This window comes from Echinops telfairi, unplaced genomic scaffold, assembly GCF_000313985.2.
Source record: "Echinops telfairi isolate 266 unplaced genomic scaffold, ASM31398v2 ScPeMD7_7400;HRSCAF=8409, whole genome shotgun sequence".
NCBI classification, from domain to species: Eukaryota; Metazoa; Chordata; class Mammalia; order Afrosoricida; family Tenrecidae; genus Echinops; species Echinops telfairi.
The window spans coordinates 48,051,827-48,072,689 of record NW_022111300.1 but is presented as its reverse complement, the minus strand read 5'-3'; the positions used below and the strand labels follow the sequence as shown (position 1 = coordinate 48,072,689).

Genomic DNA, 20,863 nt, shown 5'->3' with positions numbered 1-20,863 from the left:
CTACAAGTAAACGGGATACTGTTGAAGTAGGAGGCTTCAAAAAGTGTGTGGGAAAAATCCCATGATCCTTCCATTCCATTTTCCCATGAACTTTTAGCAGTCCCCTTGCATTGTTGATGATGGGATCAAGGGTAGAAATCTGGTTTTCCAGCTCAGCATTCTACTTCGTGTACTACAGTTTGTTTAATAGATCACAAGTTAAAAGACAGAATGATTTCTCCCATCTTTAGCATCTGTCTTTGGATAGATGGATAGGAATAAAAGGGCAGAACAGGGCTTCTATTATTTCCTATGGTTTTTCATGTGGCTCAAGGTCCTATCAATTAGAGTCAGCCTCTGTTTCTGCCTTCAAAACCAATTACCATTTCCAGAACTACCACCAGTAGAGAGAAACAATGACCAGTGGTCATCCCTGGCATCTGGCGTTTGGGACCACTAGAGTCCTGGACAGTAGCTATGCGTAGTGCTCTCCTATCTTACCAGAAGTGCAACCTTCGTTTTAACTAGCTTAGGTATTTTAGCTTTTCTGCACAGGATCCGAGGACAAGCACTCCCTGGCCACCACAGGTGAAACCACCCCGAGGACTCCTTCCCCTCCATCTGCCTCACCCTCTCTCTGCATCCTCCCCAGAGGACTGAGGACAAGAGAAAAAAATGTCTCTCCAATAACATCTCTCACATTCACAATAGGAAGCCAGCTGGGTTTTAATTTAAATGCACTGGAAAACGGCAATCACATTTTCCATTTCTACAAGGCGGAATCTCAGACGTGCAATTACTCAGGAAGAAAGCAGGGCAGTCGCCTGAATACACGTCGGCCGTTCTTAGCTAGGAAGAGAAAATATAAATAAATAGTTCGGCTTTTTATCCTTTCATTCTTGAACTGCCCCAACACCTCCTTCCCTTTGTGTGCACGTCTTATTAATTTCCCACATCTTTTCCAGAGAGGAACCCAGAATAAGAACGGCAGGCTGCAGCAATGGGGAGATTTGATTAACCAGGCACCCAATTGCCTCTGCCTGAGTGCATAAATAAATGAATCTCATTCAAGCTTTCTCTCGGGACGGTGGGGAGCAGCAGAGAGACCCCCTGCATCTCGGTTCTGCTTATGGATTGCCACACACAGAAGAAAAATGGGGGTTCCCTGTCCCCTCCTTTTAGAAAATTGAAAACACAAGACATTTTTTCCAGAAGACAAAAGCTCTTCCCTCCGGGTTTTCGCATTTCTAGCCTTCCCTCAAAAGCGCTCCATCAATCCCACTTCACAAAGCCAAAGGCAAACCATCGGCACTAAAGAAGGTGGTTGCTCTTAGGAGGATGCTCACGACAACCTTCAGACGATCTCAACAGGGTGAAGGGGGAAAATACCCGGAAAAATATTCTGAGAAAGTGAAATACAGACAAAAACGAAAGCACAGATCCAAATAAAACAGGGCAGTTTATGAAAACAGATGTCACTTTCTAGAGCCAGCGAGGCCGCATGAACCCCCAGATCGACTGCCCTGAGGAAATCTTTCTACTGTCCCCTGGGCTCCTCTTTGAGTCAGAACTACAGTTGATCTTAGTAAGCATATCCGCCTGCAGCAAGGTGCTCTTTCAGAGAATGATCTAGGTCAGATCACATTGACAACAGCAACTGGAAAGGTTAGATGAGAGGCTCAGGGGACAGTGACTTTAAGCCAGCGGTGGGGGGACAAGTCGGAGAAAGATGGTGAGGATTTCTGCAAACCTTGAAGCATGTCATCAATGCCGGTGAGTTGATTGGGACGCATTGCAATTACTGAAGTGGTGGAAGACTGTGTATGTTTTTACCAGCCCCCCACCCCCAATGTCATAGAGAAAAATGACTGATGAAATGATGTTGGGGCAGGAGAGAAACCTCCTAAAAGAAGCTAAAACATGGATGACTGAAGAGAAGCTTGTGCAGACGGTCCCTGGGTTACAAATGTGCGAACTGCATACAACTTGCCATGAGGAACTTCTGTAAACCCTCTCACACTAAAAAATTCAAGATGCACGCAATGGCTGTAATAACAAGTGGGCACTGCTTTGGGACACACATCAAAACATTATGACTCTTTATACTGTATTGTTATGTTAAAGATGCCTTAGTGTATCTGGAAGCCTTTATTTAATATTTCCTTACGCAGAGGATGGTATCCTATATATGATATACTAAGACAGATATTTTTCTAGTGACATTAGATACCAATACCTAAAGGTTCCAACTTTCATACAAATTCTGCCTACAAATCTGCTTTCAAGACAGGCTTAGGAATGGGGGACCCCCTGTCCCCCTGTGAATACCTGGTTATGGGAAAGTCCTTGTTTCTATGTGAGGAGAAGGGTGGGTAGAGGTGGTCATGTCATTTTGAACAAAGGTACCAGATTTGGAACCAGCCAAGTGGAAGCCCTTGAAAGGTTTCAGGAGGAAGAAAAGGCACTGGCCTGGGAATTCTGAACTCGGAGCTGAGATGTCAGGTGGATATCCCATTGCAAGGTCGGGCCCACCCACCCTATTCCTCTGTCCCCAATCCTGGGCCATGTGCTTATTTCCATTGGACACGTGGAAGGTTGGCAGGGGGGGTTCAGGGGAGCCCAGGACTCGTGGGGTCCCACTTCCAGTTCCAAGAATCGAGGTGGGAAAGCCGCGCTGTGCGGGCGCCCCAGGAGGCGGTCAGCGCCAGGCCCGGGGAGCGCGAGGCACGGGCTCCTGCGCCCCCTGCTCCTGCACCGGCGCAGCCGCTGCCTCCTCGCCTGCGCCCTTGTCGCCCTGGTCAGCCAGGCGCGCACCGCTGCCGGCGAAGGTGTCACAGCGCGCCGTGCTCTCCTCCTGCACCGGGCGCCCCGGCTCCCCGGGCTCCGCAGGCTCCCCGCCGCCGCCTGCCGCCGCGCCCTCCTGGGACGTCTGGCTGACGTAGACCACGATGATGTCGCCCTTGAAATTCATGACCTGCCCGCTGGAAATGAACGTGGAGTTACTGTTTCCAGTCACATTGCCTACAGGGCGAGAGGGAGAGAACAGGGAGAGGGTGACTCAGCGTTGCTCTTGGCGAGGGGTCAGGGCGTCCGGGACTCTGAGACCCGGGAGGAGCCGGTCTCCATGCCACCTCCTCTCTGACTAGGGCATGTGAGGCCTTTGTCACCCAGCTAGGGTGACAGCTAGGGTGACCTAGGATCCCAGCGCCTAGGAAGCATCCAATCAGAGCTCATTCCTGGTGGGCCACAGGCCAAGGGGTCTAGGCAGAGGTTACCAACGCCTAAAAAACGGTCACGTGGTGTAAGCATCGCCAGATACATCCGAGAGTGGAGTCCACTCCCCAGTGCCTGGGAAGAACGGATTGGTGGCCTACTGCTGAGAGAGCAGCCACCATGGCAAACCCGGGTGTGCAGTTCTTCTCTGAAACTCATGGGGTCACCATGAGCCAGAATCCATTCAAGGGCAATTAGTACATTTCCATAATAGATTTTTTTTAACTCTTAGGAAAAAGATTTTTAAAACTAAAATGGAAAAATAAATCCTGTAAATCCCTCTCTCCTTCTGATTCCTGATGGGAATTTTGCCCTTAGGGGTTCTAGAATTTCTCTCTGTGTGACTGGGTCTCACTAGTCTTTCATTAATAGGTCTTTTAAAAAACAAACAGACCAACAAATATTAGGACACCTGCTTGCCTCATCATTCTTCTGTATCAGAGACAATGCTCCGGAAATTTCTGACTAAAGAAAGTGGCCCAAACCAAGCAGATCCAGAACGCCCTGCACTCAGAATCATGAGCAGAATCTTCTAGCCTGACCTGAGGATGCGGCCATATTTGTTTCAAAATGCTTTCTGCTTCCCCTCCCCCCCACTAGTCACACTACTCATTGTTTTTTCTCCTCTCTGGTAGCCAGCCCAGAATGAGCCCTGTGGCCTCTGTCCAGTAAGCATTGGATTGCTAACATCAAAGTCAGCAGTTCAAACCCACCAGCCAATCCAAGAAAGAAAGATGAGGCTGGCCATTCCCATAAAGATTTACAAAGAGACAGAAACCCTGTAGAGCAGTGGTTCTTAACCTTCCTAATGCCACGACCCTTCAATACCGTTCCTCATGGTGTGGTGACCCCCAACCATAAAGTTTTTTCGCTGCTACTTCCTAATTGCTACTGCTGTGAATCATCATGTAACTATCTGATATGCAGGATGTATATTCATTGTTACAAATTGAACATAATTAAAGCATAGTGATTAATTACAGAAATAATATGTAATTATATAGTGTGAAATATTTATTTCTAATTACAAATAAATGACATTTTGTCTTGAAGCATGGTATAGCGTGGGTAACACATTCCATGCTAGGTACTCATAGGTGGGCATCTCCGCATGTGGGCGGACCCGCCTGGAGACGGATAGAGGAGCGGTGTCTCAGTTCCTAAGACCATGGGAAATATGTGCTTTCCGATGGCCTCAGACGACCCCTGTGAAAGGGTTGTCTGACCCCCCGGGTTGAGAGCCGCTACCGTAGAGGCTCACTAGGAGTTGGAATCACACTGATGGCCGCGGGTCTGGCGGCCCAGCTGAGTAATCATTATACACATATATTAGGTTTCTGTCACCACGCTTCAGGAAGAAATCCTCCTCAGATTCGGACAACGTGGTTTGGACAGTTTGAGGAAAATACCATAGGAATACAGACCATTCCTTCTGGGGACTCTCGCTCCTCATTCACCCCCACTCCCCACAGAGAAGCCCAAACCAAGACACAGTGAAAAGCCTGTGGAAAAATAAGGATTTCAAATGTAAGCAACAAATTCAAAGTCCATGGGAAACCTGGGTTCCTCCGTGGGGCTGGGGTCTCCCCTAATATGGGGTCTACACTAAGATGGGTGTGAAAAGCCCCATGCAACATGGGGGAGGCCAGCTACCAACTAGGCAGACTGACCTTGCTCTATGGTCCCTCTGAAACATGCCAGCAGGAGCCCGAAGCACACAGCATTCTCGAAGCCAGGACTCTACCCTAACCCTTCTGTTCCCACCAGCTGCCATGCAGGTTCCCAAGGCTGCTTCTCCCAATTGGCCTCAGTCGGAAATTTAATTAAGTGCATATTATGTAAAGTGATGACATATAACTGCAGAAAAAAGGGGGAAGAAGGGGAATATTTCTATGAAAACTAAAGCCAATGCTTTGCAAGAACCCAAGTGAAACTAGGTCACTAAGGCGAACCAACCCGCTGCTGGCCTGTGTGGGCAAGTCCTCCAAAGGGCAAGACGCAAATACGAAGCATCCAGAATGAGGCTGAACCACAGTTGGTTTTTGCAAATGTGTGTGACCACAGGCCACACTAAAGAAGGGAAACTGGACACGGAGAAAGTGTGGTTAATAACAAAAATTAAAATAAAAAAGTTCAGGAAACTATAATCAGCCAATAAATATGGCCCTGTATTTAAAATGCAATCAGTGTGTGAATGCAAGTGATAAGGTTAACTTTTAAAAAGTGCGTAAGATAGGAACTATAAATATAATCCTCTGCTTTCAAAGGCTTGTTCAAGCCACTCCTACTATAGCTGCTGCAGCAGGAGTGAGCATAGTAGTCCAGAAGTTTTCTAAACGAGGACATCACTGGTTAGTAGAAAACATCAAAGCAAGGGATCAGAAATACTCTGAATCATAAATGTTTGACTCTAATTTAAACACCCACTCCCATCGGGTCTGTTTGGACTCATACTGACTCTGCAGGACAAAGGCCACCTGCCCTCTGGGGTTTCCAAGACTGTGAATCTATGGAAACAGCGGCCATGTCTTTCTCTCACGAGGCAGCAGGTTGGTTCCAGCCACCGCACATTCTTTCGGCAGTGGAGTGCTTTATCCACTGTGCCACCAGGGCCCCTTCAGAACACACCGGCTACACTTCATGAAATCAGTACTCTCCTGTTGCCTAGCTGTCTTCTCAGCACAGTTCCTCCCCCTCTTTGTTGCCACACCATCAACTGCTGGTTCCGGTTTGTCAGCAGAACCGCTCTAACCACTAGAGCAGTGGTTCTCAACCTGCGGGTCGTGGCCCAACCCTTTCACAGGGGTCACCCGATTCATAACAGTAGCAAACTGACAGTGAAGAAGTAGCAATGAAAATAATTTTATGGCTTGGGGGTCACCACCACATGAGGAACTGTCTGAAAGGGTCACAGCATGAGGAAGGTTGAAAACCACTGCACTAGGGGTTTGGGATTCATTCTCATCTCCTCTGCATCCTCTTCATACTTGGATTTCTGTTTATGGCATGGCTCCCTATGATTTCGACATCATTTTTATTGCATTTTCGAGGAAATCCTCGTCGTGAATCCATTGGTGCTTAACTTTTTGCCTTTTGAGATCTCCAGTTTGTCTGCAGTCCAGTTAGTAACTTGTATTTTTCACTATCACATCTCTGTATGAAGACTTTTATCCCATGCCAATGCGTGGTGGCAAACAGTACCTTTGGTATTAGGATCTTAACATTTCGGTATTGAACCAGTAACTGTGGGAGGGAGTCTGGGTGGCCGAGTGGATGACATGCCGTGGGCTGCTGACCACCAAACCAGTAGCCAGAACCCCAGCTAGCTGCTCCGTGGGAGAAACACGAGGCTTCCTGTTCCCATTGAGATTTGAAGTCTTGGTAACACAGAGGCAGTTCTACTCTGTCCCATGGGGTCGCTATGACTGAGAATCAGCTTGATGGCAGTGGGTCTAAGTCAGGAAGAAAAACAACCAGAAGGCTCCTTAGAAGCAAGGCTGGCGAGACTTTGCCTAATGTACTTTGAACATGCTATCAGGAGAGACCAGTCCCCGGAAAAGGGCATCGTGTTTGGGAAAGTTAAAACACAGCCAAGAAGACCCTTGACATGAAGGGCCGACACAGTGGCTGAAATAATGGGCGTAACGATGGCAACGATGGTTAGGGTGTTTTATTCTGTTCCACCCAGGAGCTGACTAGACAACACCCAAGAACAACCTAACTCTGATTTCCATGTTTTCCCAAAATGGAACTCATACCTTTGGCTCAATGGGCAGGGAAGGGAGAGGAGGCATAAGAACTCCCTAATAATTGGGGTGTAAAGCAAAGGCATCTCAAAAGAGTAACAGGCTCTCAGAGACGAGTTTACTTGTCAAGTGCTTTCTTTATCGGAAGTACCACTGAAGAGGAATACCTAACTCCGGGGCCTACACCCCATGCCGACTGATGCGCCAGTAGCACAGTGTGGCACCTGGCAGGTGGCAAGCAGGCCTGGCTTCATGGGTGTGTGGCATGTGCAGGTGCCCTGCGCCGGGTGCTCACAAGGGCCTCACGCTTCATTGAATCGATTGAATGCTGCCTCCGTTGTGAGATGCTTATTAATATTTGAGGCATGAACATGTTTACTAGGTTCTACCAGCTCTGAAGCTGTATTTGAGTGGCAGGGTGGCCTTGGGGGTTCCCCCCTAGCTGTTCTGATTCAGTGGCACTGTTGGTGGTAGTAACAGCCTCTAATTAAGAGGTGCTTCAACACTCCAGGGTGTTTGCCACTCAGTTCTCCTCCACTGCCGGCGACTCACGGTTCCGGGAAATGCCGAGAGGGCTCCAAAACGCAGATCTTTCTTGTATGCTTTCCTGATGTTCAAGCCACCTGTCCCTGCTCGACAATTTCCAACCACACTTTTCTGATGTAGGGCCGAGGCCTTTGCATGGAGAGTGAGCCTCCCGGCTGTCTCATTTACATGCGCCTCGAATGCTCTGCCTCCACAATTTCCAGGGTGGGTTTCTTACATAAAAGTGGAATGAGCATTAAAACAGTACTCGCCATGCAGGCTAAGCATGGTTTTTCCTAGGTTTTTCCTCAGGCTTCATTGCAACTGTTTCAGCAGCTCTTTCTTTGCATTTTCCCCAAACGCTCAACAGTTTTTGTAGATGCAATCCCCATGCTCATCAGACTCGGTGGGGATTTTTGTTGTTTGTTGTTTTGTTTTTAACCGGCTCATAAAACACGGTTGTACATCACAGCACGGTCTGCCCTCATTCACAGGATGGCGACAGCGGTGGGAGCCAGGCTTGTCGAATGATGCACCAGTAGTGAGAACAGCTCGCTGTGGGCATCCATCTGCTTCTTTCACGTGGAAGCAGGGGTGTAGGCTGGTGCGGGCTGGGTGGAGATGACGGCAGGGCCCCTAGTCAGGCTGGCTGCGCAGCAGACACCAGCTGGATGCGGCTTCGCACGTGAGCATTCACAGAGCCGCTGTTGTTTTTCCTCTTCTGCTGGCTGCTGGCTTACTGGATTAGGCGCTGGGCTGCTAACCACGAGGTCAGCACATCAAACCCACCAGCTGCTCTGCAGGAGAAAGATGAGGCTTTCTACTCCCAGGAAGACTCTCAGAAAGCCATAGGGGCAGTTCTACTTGGTCCTATAGGGTCACCACGAGTCAGAATCAACTTTATGGCAGTGAAATGGCTGACTGGCATGGTTTCAAGGAGAAAGACTGTCCAACAACCTTCTTTGTCCACGGTGTGCCCTAATGCAGACTCACCTCAAAGTCACCTAATGACATCAATGAGGGTCCCGGGGTGCATGCATGGTGACTGAGGGGACTATGATTTTAGGGGCCACCTGGGGACAGGAGGTTCAGACAGAGTGGGAGAGTGCGGACAGCATGGGTCTGCACATTCTCTGGTCTCGTCCTGGCTGGTGCTTTACTGACTGTGAGGATTTGAAACAAACCACTTAAGTCTCTAGACGTCAGTTTTGTCATCCGTAAAGTGGGTATCAACCATCAAGACCTTTGAGTCTGGGTAGGTGCCTGCCATGCACAGAGCTGGCACACTTAATTTCTGGATGGATGGGTGAGTGGGTGAATGACTGTTACCTGGCACACTGGCATAAGGATCAAATGGGGTACTCAAATTTAAAATGCTTGGCAAATTCTAAGTGAAGCTCCGACTAAGTTCACATGGAAGAAACACTCCAGCCTGTGTGATCCAGAACGATAAATAATAAGATCTGAGGGAGGGAATGGTATCATGAACACCCGATTGCTTAAAATATAAACACCCAATTTGCAGAAGGCTATGGATGACAATGGGAGCCCAAACCCATTTGCAGGGTCCCTGCATGGATTAAGTCTCTGGTGACTCCCCTCTGACCAGAGTTCTATGATGTGAATAACCTCGTTATCAGATGGAAAGCACTGTAAACTCACTTATGGCAGATGTAATCAGGTTGAAATGCAAAACTCGATCATTTGATCCCCCTTTTGAATGTGTTCTGGTTTTTAATGTTTAGTCACAGATGCAAGCACAGCATTGGCCCCTCCAGAGTGTAACACTGGTGCTTGTGAAGCCCACTAGGAAAGAGAGATTCTGGAAGTGAACTCAGTAGTTAGATCAGTGGTCTCAACCTTCCTCCTGCGTGTGACCCTTTCCTACAGTTCCTCATGTGGTGGTGACCCCCCACCATAAAGTTATTTTTGTTGCTACTTCACAACTGTCATTTTGCTACTGTTATGAATCGGGCGACCTCTGTGAAAGGGTCTTTTGACCCCCCAAGGGGGTCGCGACCCACAGGTTGAGAACCACTGAGTTACATAACCCCCCTCAGGCTTGTCCTGTTGGAAGAATTGCGTATGTCTTGCAGACTGAGAGGCCCTTTCCTCTGATCCAACCAACTTTGGTTTTCTTTCCTGAAGTCAACAAGCACTATGACTGTCTCTGGTCAGCACGCTCATTCACAGGCTTCTACAGCAAACCCCGTGACCGCACCTCCCACTAAGCTGGTCAGCTGTGAGGTGATACGGCACTGGACTAAATCAAGATTTAGGGTGAGTTGGCAATTTCAAGGGGGGGGGGCGCTTAAAGAAGTTCATGGGAACATCCCATTATCTTTTCATTCTATTTATCCATGAACTTGTGGCAGCCTTCTCATATACTTGAGTTCTGACTTGTCCTTACTCAGATCATTCCTTGAAATCTGTTCTCTTCATTTCCGACCGGAAGGTTTTTAACAAAGACACGTGGGTCGACCCGAGTGGGGCAAGCACCATGCTGGGATTGGTGACATCCTGGACTGCCGTGTTGGAAAGTGTCACCACAATTGCCTGCTTTCCACAGTCGGATATGCCGCTGAGGGTGGTAACTCCCTCCACTGAGGGCCCGATACTCTTCTGACACTCTGCTGCTAGGGGGCACGCTCCCTCGTTGGCTGTGGGTAAGGGGGAGCCAGGTCTAAAGGGAGGCATGTGTGGAGGAGGCCTACCCAAGATGGCTTCCAAAGGCTTACCTTTTTTAATGGGTGCCATTAGTCCATACTATGCCCAAGCTCGCCCAGAGCAGCCATTGGCAGGCACGGGTCAGTGTTTCCCCTTACTCTGTGGTACACAGATGATTCTCGAAGGCACAGTTTCCAATGAAATCCCTGTCTATCACTGGCGTCGGTTTTAGGGGAGTTGGGGTGGCGGTTAAAGATACAGCCTTCACCAGCAGACACTCAAACCATGACTGTAGCACTGCTGCCTGTGTGCTCTGGCGTGAGGCACCTGCCCGATACTTCGGTGAGGCCTTAGGAAGAGAAGCCACGCCCGGCACTTAGCCAGCACCTGGCTGCCAATATCCAGGCTCCCACGGACAAAACTGTCGCCTCCTAGGACAACACTGTGATACAGACAGAGCTGTATTGGAAGACTACCCACAAGTGAGCGTGAAAAACCAGAATGACACATGAGGATTTTCACCAGGGCGCTTGAAGGGTTTCTAACATTTAAATTATTCGACTTACTGCTCAATGAGACTACATTAGGAACATTTGCAAATAATTGGAACGAGTTGAAAATAGTCTTGAAAAAACAAATGAGTACTGGAAGGGCCCATCGGGTGCAGAAAGGTGTTCAGACTTTGTTAAGCCCACGAGTTACAGGGGAAGTTCTCTGGCACTGGTATTTTTTCAGGCTGAGAGAATAAGCTTAATTCGGAGAACTCACAATCCTCGGCAGAATTTGCATTTTTGAGCAAGGTAATGCTTGCTTTCCCCCAAAAAATCTCATTATGCTGTTTCAAATGCATAATTTATGTGAATATTAAATCACAAGAAGTATGGCAAATAATACCACCAAATTGTCATGTAGATTTTCTTCCAAGGAGCAGAACTAAAAATACACACAAGTGCGCTCAAATTATCCAGGCTACATTGGGTTCTTTTTTAGTGTGTTTTTAAAAAAAATTTATATTTAACCCATACACCTCTCATGTGATTTTCCTTTCTGCAGAAATGCAGGCCCTGTTTCAGGCATTTGGAAGAAATGGAGTAGATGATGGTAAGGGAAGACGCGTCTAGAAGCAGCATCTAACCGTTCCACTCTGAATCATACTTTAAAATTACTTGGAAAGGTTTATGAACCAAGCCCTTCCAAAGGAGCCCAGTTAGTACAGAAAGGACACAGGACAAAAGTAAACGAGGTATAGAGTCAACCGCTTTCTCTTTCCTTTTGAAACCAGGCCTTGGCACTTAGCACTAGAATGCTGAGTATTACCTCCAAGTAACCGAATTACGAAACGCCACCTTGACCTTCAAGATTCAGAACCGAAGAAAGAATAGCGACTCTTCCAGGACTTAGTTAAATGAAAGACACACATTAGTTAGTAGAGGGGGCATTCTAACAGCAAGTTAACAAAGTCAGAAATACAGGACTGTATGTGAATGATCTGCCAATAAGACGATTTATTTATTTTAAAACAGAAGAGCTTGTAGGCCAAGTACTATAAAGTGAAATAGGAAGGAAGGAAGGAAGGAAGGAAGGAAGGAAGGAAGGAAGGAAGGAAGGAAGGAAGGAAGGAAGGAAGGAAGAGGTAGGAAGGAGGGAGGAAGGAAGGACTGTCCAATGGGAGTGGGGTGGAGGGAATTTGAGTAGGACATCCTTTTTACATTCTTTCTGGATGAAAAACTCAAAACTCATTGCCATTGATTCTATATTGACTCATAGCAACCCTATAGGACACGGTAGAACTGCCCCCTGTGCGTTTCTGAGACGGAAACGGTTAACAAGAGTTAACCGGATGAAAAGAGATGGCAAAAAATAAATCATTTCAAGAGAAACTGGGACCCAGAGGTGGCAGACAAAGGGATGAGGAGAAACAGGGAGTCAGGCAAGTCCTTCGTCCTCTGGTCCCCTGGGATCTAAAAAATCTGCCACTTGGGTGAACTGGTTCACCATTTCACTGTCTTTTCTTCCTTGTCTGTCCGAGACAGCTAATGAGTCTTTCATTCCCTCCTTCTCTCCTAGCTCAAAGCACACTGAAAATGCAGGAGGCTATGGATGAGTGGAGACACAAATAGGGAAAGATGGTCTCTTGCATTTATTCATGAGTGGATGGATAAATGAGTCCACATACATACTATGACTAGGCCACCTTGGGAGGTACTAGAAAGATGAGGTATTGTATGCTCATGAAGATTCCTACTGCTTGGCTGCCTTGAAACCATGCTGATAAAGAGTGTGAGTTGTGTCTTTATGAATGGCTGCTGTGGACACAGCAGAGCCGAGTGCAGCACAGAGCCTCTTGCTCTTCCTAGCTTCAAGATAGCTGTGGTGCTGGTTCTTCGAGGCCAGGAAAAGCCGCGTGATGTGGAAAAGAAGGCCCGGGGCCGTAGGGAAGCACATGAATGGAAGTGGTATGGGGAGAGAGGTCTTCAATGCTAAGGGGACAGTTTGTGCCAAAACGTAGGTGCCTGGTGAAGAGGACTAGCAGGCCACAGATAGAGGAGCAGGCTGTGGGTGGCCTTGATGTCTCAGATTATTACTTATTTTCATGTTGTGCATTCACAGGGATCAAGCTCTCTTTGCTTTCCAAGCTTTTCCAAGTCTCCCTAGCTCAGTGGAACCTCAACCGCAGTTTGATACAAAGTCGATAGAGAGCTGGTACCCAACAAGAATTGCTATGGGCCAGTCAATAAACAATAATAAATAACTCTGTGTCTGAGTCAAGTCAGTGACTCTGGGAACCGAGCACAAGTCATTCGCCAGCCACAGATTCACTAATGACAAGCAGCTGTCATTTCTGTCTTACGAAATCACAAATCTGGATATAGCACGATGAGAATTTTCCAAACTCCAGGTGAGAGGTGTTGAAGTCCAGATAACCACCATCATGTCATCAGAATTAGGCATCTCCCCAAAATCACACCAAACTCACTGCCATTGAATTGATGGCCTTTTAACCCTGTACGACAGGATAGGGTAGAACTGCCCTTGTGGATTTCTGAGACTTTTTTTTTTTTGGGGGGTAGGAAAATGATTTTTTTATTGCATTATGTAAATTTTCCATTCAAATCATCATAACTAATGGTCAGGTTTATAGCTGTGCATATTTTGTAGTTTTTGATAGTGTAGGTTTCCCAGATTTGGTCCCTTCTACTTATAGAATGAAATATATATATATATTTCATATATATATATAATATGTAACAGAAATGGAGCTGAACACAGAACAGACTGGCCACCGCTTCAATTCCGGAGCATTCTGAGACTCATTGTTTACAGATTAGAAAACCCCGTCTTTCGCCCAAGGAGCGGCCGGTGGCTTCGACCTGCCGACCTTGTGGTTAGCAGCCTAATGCATAATACTTTGTCACCAGGGCTCCTTAGGCATCAGAGGAGACATGCATTGAAGCAGGTTCACTAAGACCTAGCCACAAGCATGCCTCCTCCATCGCTCTTTGCTAACAATCCTCTCTAATCTTTAAGAGTGACCTCACGACTCCAATCACCTCAACACTACAGGGCAGGGTTTCTGAAAGAGCCTACCCCTGTGGAGCTACTGAGAGACCAAGCATTCTCTTCCAAAGGATCTTGGCCCCAAGGGAGCTACTCTTGCCCTACTAAGGGCGTCCCCCATCATTGTCACCTCTCCAGAGGCCACTTGATTTGCTTGTAAGTTAATAAGAAAGAAAGAAGCAAAGAGAGAAAGAAAGAAAAGAGCAGCAACACACACACACACACACACACACACACACACACACACTACCCGCCTCTGTCTTCCCCCACCACCCTCACCAAAAAGAAATCCTGACTCCCTTAAGTCCTGACTTTGAAGAGATTAACTGGGAACTGGCTCTTCTCCATTTCTCTTGAAGATATATTTTATAGAACATAAAGCACGGAAATTAAAAAATTGATAGCAATACCAAGAAGGCGCTATTTTGACCAGACACCATAAGGCCTGTTGGTGTAGAAGTCATTGCGGAGAGAATCACACAGCCTCAGAAGTCAATCTGCTGCTGCGGCTCCTCCTCAGGCGACTCTGTTGGCCCACTTGCCGGCGTCCGCCGCCTGCCTCCCACGGAAGTTTTGCGTGGTTAAGCACCAGACGAGCCAGAAAAAGCAGTGTAAACGTTCTGCAAATTAACACCACTTAGTCGGTGGCACACTTTCTGTCTCCCTCCACCCCCCCACCCCCACCCCCACTTTCCCTTTTTCTCTCCTCTAGGCCTGGATGCTGAGTGCTGCAGACAAGGGCAACCAGGCGAAGCCACAGGTAACCCTTTACAGTAAAGTACAGATTCAACTTTTTGTTCCCGGACACTAAGGGGCGGGTGGAGGGGGGGGCGTGGGACGGGGGGCATCTCTTTAACCTTTAGCTAGCACATCCAAGAAGGGGTCTCGGTCTCGCCATCTGAAACACCCTCCTGCCCCAGACCTGACTGCCAAGACCTGACCAACAGCCATCGCGGCCCAGGCTTGGCCTCCCTGCTCCCCACAGCCCAGCCGCTCACGTTCAGCATGAAAACCAGACAAGAGGAGGCCAACCAAACAGCTACAAACAATTGACCCAGACGTTCAGTCGTGGAAAGGCTGCAAACTCTTAATGTTCAAAACAAAACCCAAACCCTGATGTCGTCTGAAAGAAAACGACAGAGGGACCTTGAAAAACATCCCGAGGAAGTATCTCCTCTTTGCAGTTTGAGCATTGAAGAGGCAGAATAATGTCTACTGTGAGTGCGTCTGCATCCAGGCCGTGCAGCCACACAGCTCGGGCAAGAGATGAAGCACCACAGTTCCGTACATTCACCATTAGGAACATGGGCCCCGCGGTGAGGGCCCAGAACTAGCTACCTCAGGGCTATACGACCAGTGAAGCCTGTGGGAGCCAGGACTCAGCAGAGCAGGCAGGTTCACCGGTCCCCAAAGTTTCCCGTCTTCAACCAGGCATCGCTCACCACTTGACTCCGACACTCTGTTAGTGGAAAATACGTGTTTTCCTTCTCTGGCAGGCTTCCACCGTACACACTGTCATTTGAAGGCATGACTTTCGGGTTTTTGCTTTTGAGGATGGGCGGGGGGCTGTTGTTGTGTGTCATCCTGTGAAGCTCCTGAAGTCAGTACTGGCTCATTGTGACTCAGTACAACAGAACACACCACCACCTGGATTTGAGTCCAGCACCCCCTCACAAGTGTGATCACGTTCGGACCCATCATGGGAAGAAAACAATTTGCGTATGCCTCAATACATACATTTTTGCCAAGAGCAGAGCGTCTAATAGCTAGCACAAGATTCTCAGAGCTGCATTTGCCCCTTCCATGTGGTACAGCATCCCAAGCCAGAGGAAGCCCTGTTAGCTGCAAAGTTCCTTATAACCACATTATAAAACAGATGGCACTAGTGGGGGGGGGGGGAGAATCCTAATACAATCATTGGTGGGTTGTTCATGCTCCAGCAGTTTTGTAGCAATAAGTCTTAGTGATGATTTCAAATGGTGAGATGATCTTCTGGTTTCAGAAAGACATTGTCCACCGTGGTCAGAAAGGGACTTCTCATGCATAGTGTTAAAGGACTGTCCACTGCATCTTTCTGCTGGCAAAGAACCCGCATGCTGCTCATGCCGTGGCCTTCTAGTTGTTTCCAACACAGCAACTCTTGTAGGCCACAGGAGAATGACCCAATACTGTTTGTACGACTGGAAATCTCTACAGAAGCCGACAGCTCCTTCTTTCTCCTGGAGCAGCTGGTGGATTTGAACTGCCAGCCCAGCAATTAACCCCTGGCACCACTGGAGCATCTTAATCAATTAAGAATCACCTAAGCCATTGTATTGGGCATCCTGAGATTTATAAACGCTTCCTTTAAGGGACCAAAGGGGCCCAAGGTACTTTAAAATCAAAACCCAAAACAACCTAGGAAGCATGGCCAGTCCTGCTTTGTCTGTCCAGGGAGGTGGTGGGATTTGAGGGCTAATCCTACCCAGAGTGTGACCACAGCTGGAGAGGGACACATACAAACACAAACTGGCCCAGGGTTAGAAAATGAGTGGGCGTGTCCACAGGTACCCAATCAAAACTCATCAGGAGAGAGTGGTCATGCTGCTGAATTCTTCCCAGCTGGCTTTCCCTCTCCATAAATGGCCTGCCCTCCAAACATAATCCCCAACAGTCCCAAAGTGGGAGACCTAGACAGTGACTTACCAGTGGCAGGTGGGTGGTCACAGGAGGGGTTTCCTGAGCCAGGGCCTCCGCCCTCTGCCTGGTCAGCGGCCTCTTCTGGGGGCAGGCCCATGCCATAGGCGCACTGAGGCAAAGGTCCACTTTGAGGGAAGCCAACGATGGGCTCCCCGTGCTCCCCAGGGGGCTCAGTGCAGCCCATGCAGCTGTCTGCCGATAGGGAGCTGGCCGCCCAGTGGGGGCAGGCGCCACCTCCCACCTCTCTTTGCAAGTACTTCTCAGAGGCCACGGGAGCCCAGTCGGTCCTGCCCGGCGACTCGGCCAGGTGGCAGCCCCCAGAGTCCACCAGGCTCTCGGTGCCAGTGAAGCACTGGCTCAGACTGTCATTCTCCCCCACCTCCAGGGGCTCAGAGAAATGGGCTGTGCATTTGCTCCCAGGCTGAGTCAGGACTGGGGGACAGTCTGGGGCTGGAGAGGGCCGGTCCACATACTCGTCTTCTGTGGGCACCTGCCTCAGGGGGTCCCCCTTGATCTCGCTGACCAGGGTGAGCAAGGTGGTATCTTCAGCCGCACACACAGCCCCGTCAGGATAGCTCAGGTCTTCAGGAAAGGCCTTCTCTTCCAGGGTCAGCAGTAGCACTCCTTCGCATACTTGGTGGGGACCCGAGGTTGCCATGTGAGGGCTGACAGCACTGTCGCCTGCAGAGCCCTGCTGATTGAAATCCAGAAGGAAGAGCTATGAGTACCCACAGCTATTACAGCATGGCTCTGCTCAACACTCCCCACGATGGTGGTATGCTAATTATTTTCACCACCACAAGTACAAACAGGGTGTTCACTGGAGCACACTTTATTTGTGTCATTTAAAATTACATCAGAAGAAGAAAAAGAAAATAAACTCAGCATGGGTAGTGGGGAGAACCCTAGGGTAGCATGCACTAAGTGAACTTGAATGGGGCGTTTTGACTATCAGCCCTCAATCTCAATGCATGTAAACAAATATTGAAGTCTAATTAGCAGACGTTTCACTGTGGGAGCCCTGGTGGCTTAGTGGTTACTTGTAGGGCTGTGATCCAAAAGATCAGCAGTTCGGAACCACCCGCTGCTCCGAGGAAGAAAGGCAGGGCTTTTCTTTAACTCCAGTAAGAGTTACAGTCTTGGAAACTCCTGGAGTTCCTATGGGGATCCTACAGGGTCAGTATGAATCAGCATCGACTCAATGGCAGTGAGATTTAAGTGAGCAGATTTCTCACGGGGGATGGTTCAGTCCTTCTAAAAGGAGCTTCTGCATGCTCTACAAGTGAGCGAGCAAGTGAGTGTCCTGAGAAGAATGGGTTTCTGTCTGGCAGGGCATGGCAAGAGGAAGACTGGAGTGGACCCTGTGGTACAGGGCCTGACGCTGTAGAGAGCGGCTGTGTCTAGGAATATAGGTCATAAGCATCCTGGGGATCATTAGAGATACTCTGATATCACACACGGATTGGATTAACAGTATCATATCACTGTTAGTTGTGTGTGTGATAAATGAGCAATAGTTATATAGAGGCTTGGCGGCACAATGAAGCATTCCACTGCTGACGAGAAAGTGGGCGGTTCAAACCCACCAGCAGCTCGGCAGGAGCAAAGGTCTGAGACGGCAGGGAGGAGACCCCATGGAGAGGTCCACGCTGAGCTGCCAGGTCGCTATGGACCTGAATGAACTCAATGGCACTCCACATATCAGAGAACACTCTGCCCTGAAGAATAACTACAGAGTGATCCACTGAAGGCTAGGTGAGCACGGGGGGACCATTTACTCTAAAGAAGCAAGGCTCGCACAAGAGAAAAAGTGCATGCCTGGTGACTGTGGGGTGTGGAGGGCAGAGAGAGGCTCTTTGTACTGTTCTTGCGACTTTTTCATGACATTGCAATTATATTAAAAAGAAAAGTTATTGACATAAGGACAGAGGAAAGGAAAACTGCATGGCTGTCCCTCTTAGAATCGACTTGGCCATCCCGACAGGCACTAACGCCATGACGTTGGTCCACAGAGATGAGCGGAGTGGAGTAACATGCAGGGTACAAAGGGCATTTGGGTCACGGACTGGCTTGGGCTTCCGACGACTCGGAACAGACCAATGCTGGCGCGGTGGCATGAGCCCCTCCCGCAGCTCCATCTCCGACACAATGGGGTCTACTATTTGACTCCTCCACTTCCGTCGTAGCTATCCAGACTCAATGACCTGCTCTGCAGGGCTTCCGCGGCTGTAAATCTCTACGGAAGCAGACTGCCCTCTCTTTCTCCCACGCAATGTTTAACTCCCGGGGCCGCCAGGCGCCCTGGATCTCGGACTAGCGACAGCTGTGTCAGCCGGGCTGTTGGTGTACAGAGCGAGCACTTTACCTTGTTTCCAGTGAGGCGGCTGCAGGCCGCGTTGAGCCAGTGCCACAGGTTAGCTAGAAACACAAAGCAAAAAGAAGGCTGTCAGAGGCTGACTCCAAGAAAACCCAGGCTCTCCGCACGCTGCCCTGCCCAGGATGCACTCGGGTTGACCACCGGCAGTGCACTGTTCTCTGCAAGCATAATCCTCTGTAAGCTCCTCCCAGTGCTAACACCTGTCAGGGAAAGCAGGTGAAAGTCAGTCAGTCCACTGACGGCTTGGAACAAAGAAGACTGGCGTGTTACTCTCCCACGCAATTCTGGCATTAGTGTAGACAACAAACGTGGGCCGATGCAGGGACCCCAGTGCGGGTCTCTGCAATTTCCAGGGTGGAGAGAATCACGGTACTAATGACGTGATGAGCCATCAAGTCGATTAGGGCTCACGGATCAAAGGACGGAGTAGAATTGCCCCCCAGGGTTCCCAGGGCTGCCATCTGACTAGAATCAGCCTGCCACATCTTCCTCCCGCAGGGCAGCTGGTGGGTTTGAATCCCTGGCCTTCCGATTCACGGCTGAGCACTTCAACTCTGTGGCACTAAGTAGCAAGACTGCCATGTACAAATATTTGAGTATTGCTCCTGGTTGCCGAGGAAGGTTTCTTCCAAGGAAAGAGTTACAAATTCCCTTTTATTGTCAGCAACTTTATTTGGATATCATTTAAATTTTTGAACAATAGCAAGAATAATAGTGATGATGATAATAGCACTAATGGACATGCACTCAAGGCTTGGAGCGTGCTAGCACTGCTATATGCATTTTACACACACGAACCACGTCTTCAAGGAGCCCTAGTGACACAGTGGGTTACACACTGAGCTGCTAACCATACGGTTGGTGGTTCAAACCCACCAGCCATGCCTCGGGTGAAAGGTGAGGCTTTCTATTCCTGTAAAGCAGGTGTCCTCAAACTACGAGGACATTTATCCAGCCTGCCGGGTGTTTTTGCCCCATTTGTTTTTTTACTTCAAGATAAGATATGTGCAGTGTGCATAGGAATTTGTTCACAGTTTTTTTTTAAACTATAGTCCAGCCCTCCCATGGGTCCGAGGGATAGTGAACCGGCCCCCTGTTTAAACAGGTTGAGGACCCCTGCAAAGAAACCCAAAGGGGCCATTCTACTCTGTTCTATAGGGTCACTATGAGTTGGAATCGACCCAAGGGCAGTGGGCTTGGTTTTGGTTTAGCAGCCAGATGTTTACAACAGCACTATGACGCATGCACAGCTTACAAAGAGGAACCTGAGGCTTAGAGAGTTTATAGACGCTGCAAAGTCACATACCAGAATCCATACTATGCACAGTATGCATACAGACTGGCCAGCCCAGCACCTGGCAGGTTTCAGTGCATGGTAGGGACCAGGAGCACAACACGGGAAGAACTGAACACGGGAAAGGAAGGAGGAAGGATGAAAAGAAGGCGGAAGGATGGAGATGTAAGGGGAAATGACAGTACAAGGTTGTGGTCATTAGGTTTTTGTGTCAACTTGGCTGAGACTGATTCTCAGTTGGCTGGCAGGTGAAGTCCAGTCATTCTCCTTGATGTGACTTAATATAATATGATCAACTCCATAGCAGGATCTGCTATAAATAGCCCAGCAGCTGTGGGAAGATTATAGCCGAGTACAGCACCTTCCTCAGTACACAACCCTGATGCAATTGAAAGGAAGCTTCCTCAGGTGTGCGGCCTACTTCCTGTATAAGTGAAAACTACAGTAAAACTTGCTTGCTTCCTGCTGGGTCCAGATCCTGAATCTGCCTCAACAGCCTGCCATATTCCCTGCAGACCCTGGGAGCCATCAGCATCCTGCCATCTGCCCTGTTGATCTTGGATTCGTTCTCTCCAGTCACAAGTATGACCTGCTGACCCTGGATTCGCACACGACTGCAGCCTGATGTGAGCCTGTGGTGTTCCTGCCGATCTTGGGCTCATCACCCTCCAAAGCTACAGGAGTCAGGAGAAGCGCCAAGCTTAACATTGGACCCACGGAACTCAGCCTGGACGTCTGCTTCTACAACTCTCTGAGTCATCTTCT

The 20,863-nt window shown here is 48.8% G+C and overlaps 1 protein-coding gene across 1 annotated transcript in view; it reads right to left on the bottom strand.

The window, feature by feature from the left end:
* Positions 1-2,677: 2,677 nt before the first annotated feature.
* Positions 2,678-20,863, bottom strand: part of TNFRSF11A (TNF receptor superfamily member 11a) — a 60,535-nt gene continuing 42,349 nt past the window's right edge. Inside the window, exons 8-10 of the mRNA XM_045296068.1 lie at positions 18,793-18,845; positions 16,434-17,118; positions 2,678-3,000 (exon numbers count right to left, since the gene is read on the bottom strand). Of these exons, the coding sequence (XP_045152003.1) occupies positions 2,678-3,000; positions 16,434-17,118; positions 18,793-18,845 (1,061 nt within the window). The remainder of the gene's footprint in view (positions 3,001-16,433; positions 17,119-18,792; positions 18,846-20,863) is intronic.